The sequence below is a fragment of the Oxyura jamaicensis genome, chromosome 3 (assembly GCF_011077185.1).
Source record: "Oxyura jamaicensis isolate SHBP4307 breed ruddy duck chromosome 3, BPBGC_Ojam_1.0, whole genome shotgun sequence".
Lineage (NCBI taxonomy): Eukaryota > Metazoa > Chordata > Aves > Anseriformes > Anatidae > Oxyura > Oxyura jamaicensis.
Genome location: NC_048895.1, coordinates 80,452,787 through 80,471,775, shown reverse-complemented (window position 1 = coordinate 80,471,775; position 18,989 = coordinate 80,452,787). Strand labels below are relative to the sequence as shown.

Below are 18,989 nucleotides of genomic sequence, written 5' to 3'. Positions count from 1 at the left end.
GCTAAAATCTTGCTGTTTTTAGATGCATTTTTCAGTTCTTTAAATTTCAGGAGGGCAGCAGCTCACTTAGTTAGACCATGCCTTACTCTAATCTTTTCAGTGTGGAAATTTGACAGACAATAGCCATTATTCAGTAGTCCTGGTATCAGTTGAGCCCGTGCACATTTCTTTTCAGTTGTATTATCTGCGTTAGGGATAATAGCAAAGATTGGACAGCTGGGAACTACAGGCAGTTTTATCTTCCATTAATAAGTGTGGAGAGAATCTTTTCAAGGCACAAAGGACGAATTATATGTAAAGCTCTCATTTACAGTCAAATGAAGATTGAGAAATCTACCTGCCTTGAAAAACATGCCCTGAAATTTAAAGTAATTATTAACATTTCTTCAGCCGTGGGCTGCAGTTTTCACTAAAGGTCTCTGTAGTTTATAGCTGTAATTAATGGCTCCATTTTTCCAAGGAGCTTTGTGTATTTCAAAGTACTTGAATGCTTCCACTGAATTTCTTCCACCTTTTAAAAATGCTTTTCATTTAAAACTAATCACAAATGAGGTGTTTATTCAAATCTTCTACCACTGGGAATTAACTTGTAGCTAGCATATCTCCAAACAGAATTTAAATCACACTTTAAAGTTCACACCATGAAAAGGACTCATTTCCACCCTTTCCATTTTCTGTTTTATTAACAGGTTTGATTACAGTGATCAGCACAGTGGTTTGTACCCATTGTACAACCAGTTTAGCACCAGCATTCCTCACAAGATTCTCAACATGTCCTTTTTCAGAAGGAAAACGTTAGAGAACCCATAATTTTTATTTATGGAATAACTTGTGAATGCCTCATTTCATGGCCCTTGGCTGTCAATAAAAGACTTTCTTCAAATCAGCATAATCTGTAAGCTTTCTTGGGCATAATAAATGTTAATTTACATACTATATGTTACAATTTCACATATGTACACTATTTGACATAGTACACATACCAGTTCCTTTGTTATATGCTACCCTTATATACATTATACATATGTGTACATATATATGTGTTTGTGTATATATATAGTTGTTGTTTTTTTCAAAGACATGATTTGATTAGACAGAAGTAAGAATATAATGCAGGCAGACGCAGTATGAGCGGAGCTGACATTTTGTCTCTTCGTGGTTGGACCAGGTTACTCAGAGATGGTGTACTCATGGGCTTTATTTGCCCAAATCCCTTATGCACTTCTGAAAATCCTGTCCTTCAGTAGGTTAATTGTCCAGATGCTCAGTGCATCACAGAATTGGGTTGCATCCATCCAACAGTGGTCAGAGCCTGGCTTCAGGCACTAGTTTTCAAAACATTGGTTGGATCTTGGGATTGTAAATTAGACAGTGCCCATGAAGTCTCTTGTAACCCAGGAGAGATGAAAAGTGAAATATATTCTCAATATTATACTTTAATACTTGTTCTAGCTTCATGCCTAGCCATATTGCTCCTAATAAGCAGAAAAACACAATTCATAAGCTGCCTGAAGCAAATGTCTTGGTTTTATTCTCATCTATATTTTTCATCTGTTGTTTTAATGAGTAATAATTATAAGCAGTGCCCACAATAGAGTTTTTTTTCCTTTAATGGAAAAATATCCTCCTTGATGATGTGGCAAGCTGTATAATTGTGTCTGGTAGAAACCGATGTGGATGTTTCACCACGCACCAATCTATCAGTCACATACACAGGCATGCACAACAGGTTCAGAAACCATCACCGTGCTCCACACACACGCTAGTTAAGCTCCTCAGCCCCTCCTGAGGTAGGTAAATGTCATTGCTCCCCATCTTCCAGATGGAGAAGCCGAGGCACAGAGAGGTTGAATGGCAGCACCGGGCCTGGCAGTGGAGGCCTGCCGGCCTCCTGCAGTGCATGGCCCCAGCAAAGGCCCCTGCCTGCCCTGCTCTGCTGCCTGTCACAGCGCTGGGCCCCGTCCTGCTGTGTCCAGGCTTTAACCTCTCAAAAGTTTACTGGGCTCTCCTTTTTTAATAGTTTTCGCCTTTTTAATGTGGTTATCCCCACTTGTTGATGACAAAACTCTCCAGGTTTCGGCTCCGAGAACAGTGGGGTGTGGTAAATGTGCAGATCTGATGGCTCCAGCAAAGAAATGCTGGGGGGGGGGAGAGGACAAGCCTTCCTCTCAGACACTGTCCTCCCATTGCTTCCCTTCCCTACAGTGATTTCAGGCTGTGTTTTCTTACTTTTATGACCACACGGAACTCCATAAAGGACAGTTACTAACATGGCTGATGAAAGGGACCGTTCTTAATTTAATTTCTCTGATCAGTTTTGTTTCCAGTAAATCAGTGTGACCATCGGTGTGACTTAGGCAGCAATATGAGGCACAAGGAAAATTCTGGGTGTTGTTGACAGCCTGGAGTTGACAATTCCCAGCCCACTTCTACATCCCTTGAGACTGAAGATGTAAGATTTACTGCTACAGTAAGTAGGAAAATTCACATTCCAACACTTAGAGTTTTATCATTTTTGTTTGTTTGTTTGTTTGTTTCTCCTGTATTAATGTGATTTAGATGAATCTTCCTGGCCCAACCCTAGTCAGATGTGTAATTGAATCTTATAATTGAATTGCTTTCTACATTCAGTCCCAGATCTTCATACTTAAGGCTCTGCCCATCCTGCTGAATTTCAGTTTGGCAACCAAATGCTTTGATGAATATAATCTCCTCCACAGCCAAAATGCCACTATATTTTTTAAAAATAAAAGGCATGCAAATTTGGCCGTCATTGTCTTGCTTCTGTTGTGTGGAAACATCTGGCTTTTGTTGTCAGTGCTGTTAGCAAAGGAAGGGAAGATATCACTGGAAGAAAAATGAAATGCCAAGCTCTGTCGTTGGTTACAATGCTTTCCAATTGCTTCGAAGGACTTTACATTGACCTTGTAGCCAGAGGCCAGACAGGGTTTCACTGAATCCCACAGTATTCTTGCCACTTCAATCTCTGACATGTCTATATTTCTGTAGAATGAAGTTCTGACAGGCATATCTCCCTCTTTTGGATTTATGGATCCAAAATCCATGATCAGAAGGGCAGTGTGTTGATTTGGAGAGGCATGTTGGGATATACTGTTTCTCTGTGGGCTGCACTTTCCTCACAGGTGTGGGGAAACTCTTTGATAGCTACCAGTGCTGCTCTCAACAATGTTTTCTGCTTCTGAAGAAAATGATGGTCCCAGAGATGATGCCCATTCCCATACAGTGACTGTGCATGCTACTCACAAGCTTTCCTTCTCATTTTAGAGGTCAGGTGCTACGTATCACATACTGCACTCAGGTTATATGGAAACACATGCCTAAACCTCCCAGTTTTCCTTATGCACATACCCTGGGAGCTGTCTGCTGTGAATTCATGCGCTGTGAATTCATTGTTCTGTTTTATCCACTCACTTGAACATACCACCTGCACTCTGTAACCAGCCCTGTGGATCCTGGACAGCCAACAGTCTTGCTTGTATCAATGTAGGTCCTGTCCACAAAGAACACGATTTGGACTGTAAAAAGATGTCTCATTCATAAGCCAATGGAAAAAAAAATAAAAGCCAAAGAAAATTCGTTGGTCAAAGGCAGAGATTTTTGAAAGAAGAGACCTCATTCAGACCCTTTTCAGGAGATGCACTGCCCAGCCTGCTCCTTGCAAGTTGTATACGTCAAATCCCCCAGGTCAGCCTGTGTCAACATACTCTCTGGTTGTCCATTGCAGAGCAGGCAGCTCCAGTGTTGCCAGCCCCAAACATACAAACAGCACCTTTTGAGCAAATGACGAGCACATATTTTCAAGTATGAGAAACAGCATGTATCACAAAGCAAACGGGAGCTGGGGTGTGGGTTGGAAAGCAACGGGCACAGCAGGCTTCTCTGTGATGTCCATGGAGTTGCCCATTGGAGGATGTGTCCTCCACTTTACCTGTCAAAACAGCTGTAAAATGATCAGATTTATGGCTTTGCATCCAAATTGAACTTAAAAAAAGAAGCAACAAAAGAGAGTTTTGTAAGTGTCTTCTGCTTCAGTCATTGCTGTGCAGGCATGCCTAGCTAAAGACAGACCAATATATCAAATTAAAAAATATATAGGTGCCTGGAAATATTAATCTGGAGTATTTATCAATTGCATGAGTGTTCTGGATGATGCGCAAGCCCACATGGCCCTTCAGGCCTCTCTTCCTTGATGAATTAGATGCGTTGCTCATGGCTAAGTGCACAACCATCTTTTCTTGTTTTTCTTCCTCTGGGACCATCTGGCTTCTTGTATATCCTGCCAGGCTGTTGGCATCAGATTCGCTGTAGTTTCCATCCAGCATCATAGTTTTTGAATGAGGCATTCCACATGTACATGGAAACTAGAAACACAAACAAGAAACACAGCTGAACACTGGAAGAACACATTAACAACAGAAATGGTGTCTTTCTTTTAACAGGCAGTTTTCTTATCTCTGTTCAGCCTTGCTATCTTGAGATTGCTTGTTATGTATTCTTTGTGCTTACAAATATTCAAAGGCAAGACACAGTTTTATCTGTGTCAATGGGTTATTCAGTACATGTTATGGAAAAAGAGCCAAGTTCTGTTTCACAGATAAATGTATTTCCTGTGTAAAACTTGTTCTAAATTAAGGCAAGATTTAGTTAGAAGTCCAGTGTAAAATCCCAGCACTGTTTAACTCAATGTCAAAACTCACATTGATTCCAGCAGTGCCAAAGTGCATCCCACAGTGAATACAGGTAGAATTTGGAATAGCAGATACTATATTCTCACAGTTAAAATCTGTATGTTTTCTTTCTCAGCAACACAAAATAGAAATGGATTCCAAAACTTCCTTTCTGTGAGGAGTTGCTGCCTCTGATTCCCCACAGATTGCTCTGTTTGCTTTCCTCACCCAGTAACACTTTGCCCCCAGTTCCCTCTTCTGCCAACTTTGATGGTTGGGCTATCCAAGGAATTGTTTATATAAGTTCAACTAATATAGTAAAGGATATATACACAAAAATACAGTATATTCAGGATTCTATTGGAAAACTCCACACTGAAGACTTGCTCCTCAATTTAACCAACAGCTCATATTGCTTACTGAAAGCCTGGAAAATGATTTATGAACTGCTTTCTGTGTCACAGTCATAACCAAATGCTTTGATAGCAGCAGATGGTGTTAAGAAAAAAATGTGACAAGTTTGTAGCCTGTTCGCTCTATCATGTTAGTCCTATCACTCCAGAAACGTTTTGGAGCACTCCATGTGTACAGTTGAACAACTGTGTTTTAAGACATACTTTATGCAAAGCAAGTGTACCTGCAACTTGAGATTCTTTTGTTGGACAAAGAGATAAACTTAGCTTTATCTCTCTTCAAAGATAAATCATATCCCTTATATCCTCCTCTCTCAAACAAAGAAACAAACAAAAAAACAACCAAACCAAACCAAACCAAACCAAAACAAAACAAAAAAAAGAATTATGTTAGGCTCTTTATCATCAATTGATGACAGGTCTGGGAGATGATGGATGGAAGGGAATGCAGTTAAAGGCAGCAAGTTAATTGTTGCAGGACCCAACCGAGAAAGAAGTATATTCTGTGGATGTACTTTCAGCCCCCAGTTCCCTTGTTGCAGTTCCTTTGGCTTAATGTCCTGTGTGCTGACAGTCACCCACGTGGACAAGGGAGCCTAATGTACTAGAAGGCCACCTCCACATAGTCTTAAACCATACCTGTCTCCACAAACACACACAGAAGGACACTGCATAATTTCATCCTGCAGCAATTTTAGTCTCTGTCTACATTAATAAATTAAATATTGCCAAAGAGTGTCCCAGGGTATGGGAGCTTAACTGACAACATTACTGAAGTGTCAGAAAGGTCTTTGGCCTCAATTTTGTCCAGGCCAACTAGCACCAAAACACTTCTGTGTATGGTTTGGGAATTAACGTGCGCACATTAAAAACTGTGAGCATAAACTTGGCTAACTGTTAGAGTATGCTTGGTCTCACAGAACAACTCTGCTAATACACGTACTGAACGCAATAGAAAGACCAGATCAACTTAAAAAATATATATATATTAATGAATGGCTAAACAAGATCAAAGTTTTCCTCACCTTTTCCCGGAGTTTCCTCTCCTTCCGCTCTTGCACAGTGGTCAGGTAATTCACAGCTGCGTATTCCAGCACTGAGAGGAAGACGAACACAAAACTGACCCACAGGTAAATGTCCACTGCTTTGATGTAGGAAACACGGGGCATGGAGGCGTTCACCCCTGTGATGATCGTGGACATGGTCAGCACGGTGGTGATCCCTGGAAAGAACCAAGAGAAATAAATGATATTTGTTGATTCAGTCCATAGGGCTTTTATCACAAGAAAAAATAGAACTATGTTCTACATAATGTTCTGGCAGATATTGGATATGAAGTATTTGTTGATAAGTATCTCTCTTGCTGATGCAAAACTGCCCTACTGACTGCACTTTGTACATGTGAAGGGCTGAGTTTCAAGGAACAACAGGGCAGCCACATCATTTTGCTGGGAACTGCATTTACCTCCCTTCTTAACCTCCAGAGCAAGGATTCCTCTCCGCACTGAGACAGTTTCTCAGTTTTTCTTTAGTCAAAACTACTTCTATTGTAACACAGTGCCTAGAGTCAAGTCTGCGAAGACCAGTGGTGACAAGGACTCCGTTTCCTGACTGTACCAGTCTGTGCCCCAGGGACCGCCAGAAAGCAACCTGAATTCTGGTCACAGCAAAAGAGGATTTGATCTAAATCACAGGCACTATAACGTGTGTGCAATGAAAATAAAATTAATACTTTTAATTGTGTGGTAGAAAAGTTTTATATTAAACAGTGCAAAAGAATGGCATTACATTTTTACCTCTAATACTTGTCTGCAGTTTGAACAGTGGGAATTAAAAAGCTTTGAAAACCACCCTCCTACTACCTATACAGATGTATGCATGTGTAGCTATTTATATGTAAATATACATATGTGTGTATATTTAGATAGATATGGATATAATCATGCAAAATAGTATGTACTTTGTTTAGATAGCCACAGAGACAAAAATATTTACAAGTTGTCAAAGCCACTTAAGTAGAGAAATGCAGCCAAAAAACATAGCTACTTCAACCTTTTCAAAGTAGTGACTTCTACAAATACAGTTACTGTTGTTCATTTTATCATCAGGTTCTTCTCTTTTTTTTTTTTTTTAATAATATCCACGGAGCACATTTCTTTCAGTGGAGTAGACTCCTGGCTGCCTCTTCTCATATGTTTGCTGCAGTGCACAGCTTTCTAATTGAGACAAGGTGTGGGGCTAAAACACTGTTTTATGCTTTTAGTATTGGAAACCTTACATATTAAAATTCAGAGATCTTTCTTTCTCTAATCTTTGTATGGAGTAATAAATAATTTCTTTCTATTCTCAGATGAAAGCATTTCCTCCAGCTCTGACAAAGACAAAACTCCTCCTGGTGGTCTTCAGATGTCCAAAAATGCAAAGTGGTGTGCGCAGGATTTTCAAGCCTTCTCCTTCCCCTCCTTCAAATGAGAGACATCCCCACTCCAGAACCCCCGGACCTTCAACACAAGGCCCCCTTGGTTGAGAAGACACATACCTGGGCAGGATCCTGCTCTGGATCCAGCTCTGGGCACTGATGAAAACTGAGACAGAAGCCTTAGCCTCTGTTCAGGTGCTTAAACTGTAAGACATGATCCTCACTAACAGCAGTACCTGTCTCAGCACTACAGGACTGGGCAATGGGGTAAAATCTTGGTTCATTGACTCATGAATTATGAAACCTCTCTTCTCTGCCCACTTTTCTTTTTTAAACCACAGCTCTCTCTGTCCTGAACTAAATATAGATCAGGAGGATTGCTTGGCAATGAAAGACAAACTGCAAGTTTTGCAAGATATTAATCATCAGATAAGAGACAGTTGCTTCCCAAAAAACTTTAACCATCAAAATCAACAGTTCCCTTTCCTGCCAAAACTTTCACATTCAAAGATTTTCACACAGTCAAAATTGCTCTTACCCAAAGAGACTCTGGCAGGTACTGCTCTGCGGTCGATCCAGAAGGACACCCAGGACAACATGACCATCAGAGTGGCGGGGAAGTAGGTCTGGAGCAAGAAGAAGAAGATGTGTCGGCGTAACCTGAAGTTTATGTAGAGGCGATTGTACCAACCTTTGAGAAAGGAGGAAAGGAAGAATCAGTAAGAACAGCCTGGATGGTAGGTACAGCAAAGCAAGATCTTTCTTTTGATCTTTTGTTTCTAACGTGTAGAGGAAAATACTGATCTTTCAGAACATGTGTTCTCCAGACAGCGGAGGACGTATTTTAGTGACATACAGTCCCACAGGACACAAGTGCAGAAAGAGCTGGACAGAGGCTTCTCACTAGTAGTCAGTACAGCGTGAGCAGTAGCTTTAGCAATAGCAGCAAATCAGAATAGGACAATACCTGTGCTACTGTAGAAAGCTAGTCTTGATGTAGTGTGGAATTTTTGTATCAAAAACTGAGACAAAGAAATCTTCTCATCTGTTTTCAGAGATTCATTCCCATTTTTCCAATACAGCATTAAATCTTCATCAGTGTAAGCATCTTAGGGAAAGAAAAAACACAATGTAGTGTGGTTTTAGCTTGGAGGGGAAGAAAAAAAGATTAATAGATACGGAGAACAACAGACAACAGATCAACAAACAGAAAGCCATCTTTAATGTGAAGCAATGCCACAAAAAAGTTTTCTAACAACAGTGAGTGAAAATGATCTTACCGTATGATATGGCAGGGCAACAACAACAAAACAACAGGGCGTCCTGATTCAGGGAAACACATCGTCTTTTTTACTCTATATTGGTAAAACTACAGGAAAAATGGTACTTTTCTGAGCATCACATATCAAAAATCACAGAAAAAGTGTTGCTAACTCATGAGAATAACTCAGGAAATAGTTATGGGTAAAATGGCTGAATTTAGAGGAATGGGGAAATGCAGACACCTCAAGCTGTCTTGGAATGATAAGGCAAAAAAATGACAGGTGTGATTTGAAGCAAAAATCTAGAAACATTTGAAGACTGTAAATGAAAAACTTAAGGAGTTATTTGATATATTCAGTGGCAGGAATGGGGAGTGAAGGTGTTGTCAAGATGGCTGGGCGCTGGAGCACAAGGTGTAGGAGGATTTCACAAAATCCCAAGCTGCAGCAAGGGATTCTTTCCAAGCAAGTAGAAGGCAACTTTCTCATAATGAGGGCAGTTAAACATTTGAATATGTAGCACAAAGAGTTTGTGGAGCGCCTATTACCTGGCAGATGTTTAAAAGCCAAGTAGACACAGCCCTCAGAAAGCCATTCTAAGGTTCTCCCTGCTTTGAGCACCATGTTGAACCACTTGGTTTCATTATCAATCTAAAACTCATCTCCAATGTAAATTACCCCAGAATTCTGTGATACTGTTGTTGCTAAAGGAAAATTTCAGTTAAATGGCTGAGAAGACCTCAAATCATTTAGATTTTAGTCTTGTGACACTCTGGAGAAAGTTTACTGAACAGCCATGAAAATTTTACTGTTCAAATCACTTTCTCCACAGAACAACTCCTTCCCAAAGCTGACCCCAAGCCACGGAGCTTGGGGGATCACTGTTATCATACATTAGCCACATTGCTGATGAAATTTAGAGAAAATCAATGGTCATTATACTCAGCTTTGTGCTGTGACACTTGAAAGCACCAGCTTCCAGTCAGAAGCAATGAACAGAACACAAACTTCTCCCTCCACATTTCTCACCACCAAGCTGTTGAGAACCAGTATATGTTGAACACTTCTATTGATTTTGTTTGTTTGTTTGTTTTTTGAAAGTGCCATCTACCAAAATTCATACAAGAATGCTTTCCTCGCAAATTCCCCTGTCTTGCAGCATAAGGCCCAGATATACAAGCCAATAAGTCAATACAAAGACTATCAGTGACTTTGGTGAACTTTCTTTCAGGCTTTAAAATAGACTGTATTGTGAAACATGTCCAGTTTATGTGAGTACAGCAGCTCTGGAGCACGCCTAGCTAGAAACACAGGTACAACATACAGCTTTCCAGCTCCAGAGAACACGTCTGAGAGTCCAGGGGGAAGCGGCTGAAGTCCATGTTGCACATTGCTGTCACCGTGATCCTAGAAAGCAAAAATGAGAAAGGTTGTTTTCTATGAGGAGCAATGAAGGGAGAACATTAAAACACACAGGCAATTTTGCATCTATAAAGCTAACAAAAATCCCCAAGAAAATGCCTAGCAATTCTTCAGGTACAAGGGACATAGATTATATGCAGAAACTCCAGTGGAAACTGTAATTTCAATACCTGTCAACGAACTGAAGTACTGTCTTGGACATTACAGTAATACTAATGTCAATACGGATATTTCCATCATGTTTTATATCCAACTATTTCCTTAGAAGGCAACAACAAAAGAATAACTTCACCATTTACATTTCAAGGTCTTCTTATATCCAGTTTGCTTAAGGTTTTTTCCCTTTGGTCAGTCTCCTCCATAGTCACACCAACAATAACCCAAACCTGAGGAGCATGACCAACCTTATTGCAAGCCAAAAAATTCCACCAGTATAGATATTATTAAGGCAAAAATAGCTCTTTCAGTCCTCAGACAAATTCTTTTTATCTGTGCAGTGAGTGTATTTCTGTGGCAGGGGATATAAGATGGGTGCAGCTGTTTTTCAAGGCATGAGATTTGCCTCTGTTAAGTTCACATCTTAGTTAAAGAGCTGCAAAAATCACAGCTCCAGTCTTTCAATGAGTTCACTTGTGCATAACATTGTGTAACATGTGGGTCAGTGAGCTTGCTCTCATGGGCAGTTTGGCAGAGGAGCTCCCAGTTTAGTAGGGGCAAATCAGCTGTGAGTCATCATTTCAGAAGCTGACTTATTTTGGCTGTGACCATTTTCTAGATTCATTGCAGATGTCTATAAGCAACTTTTCTTCTGCTCAAGGGACTGTGATCCAAAGCCTACTCTGCCCTATGTACTCATCACCCCTGAAAAGCACATGCTGTTCCTTTTAACTGTAATCTAGAGCGGAGTTTTGCCGTATGAGCCAACCTTAAAAACTTCTGTGTGGTACCTTTGTCCTTATCCAGTTCTAATAAAGTAGACAGCATCTTTAGGTGCTTAGTTCTAATAAAGTAGACAGCATATTCAGGTGCTTAGTTGAGTTGTGAGCAGTCAGACCCTGCAGGCAATAAATGGCTTCAAAAGAGGGAAAGCGTTCCTAGATGTCTGGACAAGATGGGATTTTGTAGCTCAGTAGGACTGGGCAAAATGGAGTATTCTTATACTGCATCTCTCTTTCTTACACACATTTCTTTGTGGTTTTAATAATTTGTTGAGGGTTTTTCAAATAAATTAGAACTGCATTTGGAATATGGATCCAGTGAACTTTCGAGCACCCTGGTTTGGTGGGATACTGTCTTACTTAGGAAGATATCATACACCATGCTTATTCTTTCAAAAGAAATAGCCCCCTGAAACAAACAAACAAACAAATAAATAAATAAAAACACTTCCATAGTTTCTGAGAAATATTTTACTGTAACTAAAGTAAGTAAGGTCCTAGAAAGGAAATCCTTGTGCCATGAAACATTAAAAGGTCACTGTACACTGAGGGCAATTTTCCTGTCCTGGGGAAATGTCCTTTTGTCTGGGTTCTTTACTTTTTCTCCTCTGGCAGTGTATTTTTCTTTACATCTTTTTTTTCCGTTCATCTGAAGGAAATGTAATCAGCTGGGCTGTGCCTCAAGAATCTTCCAGCCAACATATCTCCTAGAAAATTGGAGACGCCGGTGTTTCTTTAGTGCTGCTGTTTCAGCTTCAGTAAACTTAAACCTTTACAACATAAAAACTCAAAAAAAAAAAAAAACTTTTTCCAGACAAACAGGAAGCACAATAGGATAATTATAGAGGTCACCATCTGGTACATCAGCAGCTTCCAGTTTAATCACACACTGACCCCAGGATGAACATCCCTGCTTGACTAAGCCTTCCTCTGACTGCACAGACTTAGGGGAATGCTTCCCTCGGGGAGATTATCCTGTTACTGCCCACAACATGGTTTCTCACAGCATCCTGCAAAGCATCTGGTACTGGAGATGCTGGAAACAGGGCTCTGCATCAGCTGTGGGAGCAGCAGAGTCAGCAGTAGCAGTCTTGGTGGTCGCCATAGCCACATTGGGAGCAAAACTGACAGCAAAGACCCAGGAAGTGTCCAGGAACCACGGGGCTGTGCCCTTACCTCATGCTGTAGAGGACGTGCCCGTCGGGGAAGACTCGCAGCATGATGTTGTCCGTGGTCGTGTCGTGAATGAAGGACCTTTTGGAGTGCACGAAAAAGACATCTGGCACCCAGATCTTCTTCACCAGCCTGCCATCGAAGGTCATGCTCTTGTTGGTGGTGCTGGGAAATGAGAGGCGCTCATCCTTCCAGTAGTGCCTCAGGTACAGAGTCATGGTGAAGTCCTTCAGGAAAAAGGGACAGAACCAGAAAGAGGGCTGTCAGAGTTGCTTTTCACATCTAAAAAACACCCGAAAGAAAACAGTCCCACCAGGCAGATGAAATCCATCCCCTCTGGACTGGAGCAATGCTTGTTGTGAATAGACAGTCCTGACACAATAATTTCAGCGCATAAATGCACAAGCAGCGTATTGTAGTGCCCGGTAAGGCAGTCCTAAAGGAGATACCAACATGCCCCAAGAGAAGCACTGCCCTGCTGGACGGATTCTTCAATCCCTGCGAAATTATCTTGAAGGACTATGGCACGGAGAGTATGTTGGAGAGGAAAACCTTTCAAAATAAGCTTAATGGTCAGGCTGAACGCTGTGTAACTCATCCCTAAAAGAACTGAACTGTTGCAAACAGCAACCAAGCAGGAGAACTGTTTTCCCTACCAAACAAGCGTATAAATCAAGCTCTCTGTTAAGCTCATTGAGGGGGCAGGAGCTGCAGCCACATGAAGGAAAACATCTGTTTGTTGATCCCAACCTGGCAGCTGCTGCTTTCAGAGCTGCATCTACTCCTTTATGCCGAGAGATCAAATACACTTTTTTCTTTATATTCCCAATTAAGCAAGTGGTTATGGGAGCTGTAGCTGTCAATCCTGGGCAAGCAGTAGCCCAGGCTCAGATCTCTTCCTAACCACTCAGCAAATGCATTTTAAAACCACCAGCAGCTCCTCCTTTTGCTGACGACAAGCCATCATTTAACCCGACTTTCCATTTCAGAGGGCTCCCCTGGCAACAGTCTCACACTGCCTATGGGTTTTTCAGGAATATATCAAATACATCAATATATACACATTTGCAAAGCTAAAGCTGGCGGACACACCAGCTTCCTCTCTGACCACAGTGGAGACCCACCAGAGGGACACTTCTGCTCGCCCACATGCACGTCCCCACCACAGCAGACTAGGATATTTGGTGGGATATTGTCCTACTCAGGAAAGTAGCATCCTCCATCTCTGCTTCCTGCAGGGATGCTGCCAGCTCCCATTCCCTACCAGACACTGGCCACCTTCCCCTTCCAGCCACAGCCCCAAAGAAACATTTCCAAACATCTCCAGCGACTGCTGCTACTAGCAGGGCTTTGGTAGGACTGAGGACTTTGACTGGAGGAGCCAGCCTCAGGGGCTGGGGGAGGAAAGCTCATCAGCTTGGCCAGAGCTGGGAAAATGGAAAGCAAGGAAGAGGCACGACTGTTGATTTCATAGGAGTCAGGGCCATTTACACAGGAAGGATAAAAGGGGTAAGCCCCTGGCTGTGACATGGACAGACAGAGGGACACAGTGCCGTGGGAGCCTCCAACCGATGGATATTTTCTTGCAGCATGAGTCAAAGAAAGCTGCTTGCAATCTCTGGCAGCTTGTTCCCTTCTGACCAGCACACACGCTCATTACAAACAAACAAGGGGGTTATTTCACAGCCCATGAGCAGAAAGTCCCTTAGGAAACAAGTTTTGTAGAGAACCAAGAGAACAATAAATACCTGCTGGAGGCACAGCAAGCATACAGAAGTACACGCCTTGCATTTGGCAGCACATTTTCTGTTTGTGCCATGCTCTGGGCAGCCTTGAGAGCATCCCCACTACCACATAGCAGCAGCCCATCGGTGCTGGATGGACCAGTATCATTTTTAAGACGACATGCTTTAACCAGCCATGGCTGCTTTCGTTGGCATGCGCTGTCTTGCAGGTGCTGCAGGTTGTAGGTGAGGATACTTTGGTCTGGTTGCTTCTTGGCACCACAGCTGCAGTAGGTGAAGGCTGCCTGACCAAGGCCAACCAATTTCTAGGACCACTAACCTTCAGAGGGTTTCAGATAAGCTCTGCCTGCAGTGCGGAGAGCAGCCTGGTGCAGACACAGCCAGCCCAGATCCCTGCCCATGAGGACAGCTTGCTGCCCTCTCCACAAACACCCATTGCCTGCTGGGACAGACCGCTGGAAAAAAAAAAAAAAAAAAAAAAAAAAACTAATGTAAACCAGCCTGACCTTGCAGGGCATCCTTCCACCCCAAATGCAAGTCAGCAACTGCTGTGGAAAGTGCTTGTCCTGCGCTGGGAGAACTGCGGAGTTATTGTAAATAGCTAAGGGAAAGAGAGCTGACCTCACAACTTTCTGACAGGCAAGATTTCTGCTGAAATCAGATGCTCCTAAGAGAAAATATTGAAAGTTATTCACTTGTGCTACATAGATCTCTGCTGCTGTGACATTATCTTGATACATTAATGCTCCACATTTTGCAGCAGCCTTTTCCTGTGCTTACAGCTCCCTCCCACGTGCTTCATCGCATGCATCCCCCAAACCCTCTCTTTCAATAGGCAGGCAGGCAAGCCCCGTTCTTGTGATGAAGATGTAATTGCATTGCAATAGCAACCTAAAGCTCTTCCTTGAGGTCTTCATGTTTTGCCTGGACACATCCAGATATGGTGTCCAAGAACGAGGAGGAAACAGCAGGAAGAAGGAACTGAGAAGCTTCCTTTTCTCCTCTATGTTCCCCTTCCCATTTCTCTTTCAGTCTTTTTATTCCACTTCCCATATCCAAAACCAACCAAACAAAAGGAAAAAGCTTGCTGCTTTCACTAAAAACATCCAAAAACCTGTTGAGGGTTAAATTGCCTATTTATTTCCTTTTTTTTTAAAGTAATAAAAAACAAAGATACTGAATCACAGCTGAACTCAGTGTAAATTTCTTGAAAGGGACAGTGACTGAAGAGTTATTCCCCCACACCAAATTCCAGTTGGCAGAAGTGGTTCAAGCTCCCCCCGACAGTTCCCAGCCATGTGTCCCAGCAAGGTCACTCCTAGTGATGAAGATGCAGAGGCAGCTCATTATCATCTATGATACCAATTTATTTTACTAATGCACCTCCTCGAATCACTCATTTGAAACAAATGAACACAAAGGTTCCCGAAGGAAGAAAGCTCTTGCAAATAGCATGGCTTACATGAACTTGACCACATACTTTCAAATATTCACGTGCAGCTGTTTAATTTTTTAGCTGTGATAGAGTCTTCATAGCACTGATTATTCTCCTATTTACGGTCCCTTTTTCCTTTGTCGTTCTAACCTTTATCTGAAGGTACCGAAATAAGCCTTTAATCACCATCTGGTTTTAGCAAGTCTCTTTGTATTTGCCAAATACTGCCATCACTTTCATGTGACCAATAATTTGAAACCCGTTGAATTTCAGGTGGGAGGGACTTTTTGTGGCTAGGAATAATCGAGCCTTAAAAGAGGATTACGTACCATGTCAACCTCAGAAATACTGTCCAAACTTTCAACTTGCACATCCACCCCAACAGGAATTGCAGGGCCTGTAGGAGAATGAGATTTATTTATGTAAATAACTGTTCTTTTATATCATCTGCACTTAATTAGCACTACAAGGTAGCATGCAAAACATTTCTGAGCTTATGGTATACTTTCCTGCCCATGATCCTTGAAGAGGGGCCAGGGAGCAGAGTCAGTGAATAACAGCAGTGCGAGGCCCTTGTGAAATGCTCAGTTCTCTTCCCCTTAGCATGCACTCTGTCCAGCTTGCATAAAACATCTGCATTTGTTTTTAAAAGCTGAGCCATCTCATTATAAATTTTACATCTTCACACAAGCAAATTTAGCCCCAAGAACAGGGAGCTGAGAGGGAAAACGTGCAATGAGATCTTCCTTGTGGGCTTCTCATTTCTTAACAACTCATGCTACATTGATCCCTCAAGAGCCCATCACCATTTTCATTCATATGGCCCACTGATGATGTCAAGAGTTTTTCACAGCTGCTCTAAAATTAGCAACCAGAGAATTCACAGAGAGTAAATGAGCAGAAAGCATCCCCTAATAAATGGAAAATCCTCTGCTACTAGAAACCTTGCATCAAAATTCCACTGTAGACTGCAGCTTATTAATGACCAGGACCTCCTCGAGTTCCCTATAGTACGTCCTCACACAGCTTTTCCCCTTTTCCGGTGTGGACAATCTCTCTCCTCTCTCTTTTTCCATTCTCTGCATCTGAATATGAATTTGAAGAGACTGAACTGTAAATCAAAGATTTACTGACATTTGCATCCAAATTGCTTTGCGCTTTGTCTGGAGGGTGCTGCTGTTTTCAGCTTACTTTGCTCGTCAGACAGAGAAGTGTGAAGAGTTGACCAGGCAGTGTACCCCAGAAGAAGCAGCTCATTGTTGGAATATACCTTGGTTCCCCACATGTTCTGTGACCTCCTGGTATCTCACCTCTCTGATGCATTGAGGATTCAAGTGCCTACAGAAACATGCACGCCAAGCACAACTCACCAGGGCTGGTCAGCAGAGCTGCTGAGGAGCAGCCCAGGTGGGCCCACAGGTACCTTCAGCCCTCGGTCTGTGTCACTGGGACTGGGAGCATGTGGCTTGTACCGACACATGTGCCCAGAGCACACCCCCAGCCTGGGCAGCCTCAGCGGGACAGACAGGCCCGAGAAGCAGCTCTGCAGACATGTGTGGGGCTTGGCCAGCAGAAATGAGGCATCTGCAGGCTGTGGTGGCCTTCATGAAGGTTTGCAAGGATTTTTAGGACCTAAATATTGAACCTGATCAGAAGCTTCATGATAAGTAAGAGGGACCACAGTTCTTTTCTGGATCTAGATCAGTATTTGCACTGAGTCTGGCACAGCAGAGCCTGCTGCATGCATGTATTTAGCTACAGCAGCAACTCCCTCAAGACCATTTCTATGCTCTGTATACACCATATACCTAATGGTAGCTGAAGAACTGCTGTGCTGAGTACACAGTGGACTTTTGCAAGCTGCCATCCATTTTGCTCCTGTTTCTGCAGTGGCGCACACAGGCTCCTGCGCACACCTTCAGGGCTTCAGAGCCTTACGTTCTCTGCTGGAGGAGGAGTAGGGACTGCCAGCCTGGCTTCAGGAGGGAAAGAGAAACAGCAAAGCCCACGAGACAAGGTGATTATTGCCGCTGGCCCTGATACAGACTTTGCTGGGGCTTTGATAAGCCAGCCTCACCAAATTATAGCACAGCATGCCGACAGTGACAGCGTCCCCCTTCCACACACGTATCTTCCACCTGTTGCATCCACACAGTCCATCGGCGCTGGGCTGGGTGCAGGCAGCCTGGAGCAGGCCCTGTGGAGCAGGACCAGGCTCCTCAGCACCACCAATCCCAATTTGAGTGACTGCTGCCCGCAGCAGTGAAGCTGAAACACGGCCAGCCCAGCACTTTCAGACGATTCCTAAATGCTTACAATGCCTGCATGTCACAGTCAGACACACTGCTGTGCTCTTCGTGCTTAAAAACATGCCAGCAAATATTTGTTTTCTCCTATTCACATCTTGGTCGTATTTCTTCGAGCAGAAGAGGGTTTGCAAGAAACATTTACTTTTCACAGTCCAAGGGTGACAATTCAGGGTGGTCAAAAACTTTCTGAGCATCTGATGGGGAGAAATCCCAGCTAATCAGCACTGGTGTGTTTCTCTGGAACCCAGTGACTTCTATGGGATTTTTCACTCCGACAAGACAAGCCCATCTTGCTCCCTTTCCCAGCTCCATTTTAGTTGCTTACACACTCCAAGGAATCACTGGAGGCCGAGGAAATTGTCTCCCTGTTGGTATTCAGTTCTCCTTCTCCCACATACTCCCTGAAACTGGGAAAACCCACAAAGCCCTTGCCTGCATCAGGTGCTGAAACACAACTGCTTCCAGCAGCAGGGCTGAGAAGTGCTGATGGTTATTCCTCTTGTACACGAGGCTTCACAGTCGATGAGTGTTCACTTAACAGGTAGGAACAGGTCCCCAGATTACACCAGGGACAGCTTTCAGCAGAGGATGAAGTCACATAAAATGTAGGTCAGCTCACCAACCCACAGAAAATTAACCCATCCAAAACCAACATCATCAGCAACAAGTGGGCTATTTTGTCTAAATCAGTGACTTGAGTCAGCTCTGGGAAAAACCTGCCAGGGGCCCAAGCTGGCCGCTGGGGCCAGAGGAGACAGGCATGGGGGAGGATGAGGGTCAACAAGCCTTCTGTCTGGTGGCACCAGCTCAGCTCCTTATGAGCCAGTCCATGCCTGCTAGGCCAGGAAATGTGCCCAGTTCCTGCCAGTCTGGCCACAGGACATGAGGGTTCATCAGCCATTGGGTTCCTTCTCAGTCCATTGTAACTCATCAGAAAGAGGCAAATCCATGGCCAAATCAGAGAGATCTTTTCCTTGTCACCCTTGTCACGAGTCCTCCTGACTTGCTCCTTGCCTTGGGAGGAGAAATGGCTTAGGTCCCCGGCAGCTGTGTCATTCCCAACGTGCCATCCAGCAGACAACGACCAGCACCTGGCCCTTCTGCCACACCACAAATTTGTCATTTCCTGGTGTGGCTGGAGATAACAGTGGCTTCGTTAAGTGGAAATATTGTGGCAATAGCTTT

The 18,989-nt window shown here is 43.1% G+C and overlaps 1 protein-coding gene across 1 annotated transcript in view; it reads right to left on the bottom strand.

The window, feature by feature from the left end:
* Window positions 1-1,606: 1,606 nt before the first annotated feature.
* GABRR2 (gamma-aminobutyric acid type A receptor subunit rho2) overlaps window positions 1,607-18,989 on the bottom strand; it is a 29,195-nt gene continuing 11,812 nt past the window's right edge. Inside the window, exons 3-9 of the mRNA XM_035322539.1 lie at window positions 15,825-15,892; window positions 12,319-12,542; window positions 10,107-10,189; window positions 8,488-8,628; window positions 8,059-8,211; window positions 6,127-6,323; window positions 1,607-4,382 (exon numbers count right to left, since the gene is read on the bottom strand). Coding sequence (XP_035178430.1) covers window positions 4,074-4,382; window positions 6,127-6,323; window positions 8,059-8,211; window positions 8,488-8,628; window positions 10,107-10,189; window positions 12,319-12,542; window positions 15,825-15,892 — 1,175 coding nt within the window. The 3' untranslated portion in view covers window positions 1,607-4,073. The remainder of the gene's footprint in view (window positions 4,383-6,126; window positions 6,324-8,058; window positions 8,212-8,487; window positions 8,629-10,106; window positions 10,190-12,318; window positions 12,543-15,824; window positions 15,893-18,989) is intronic.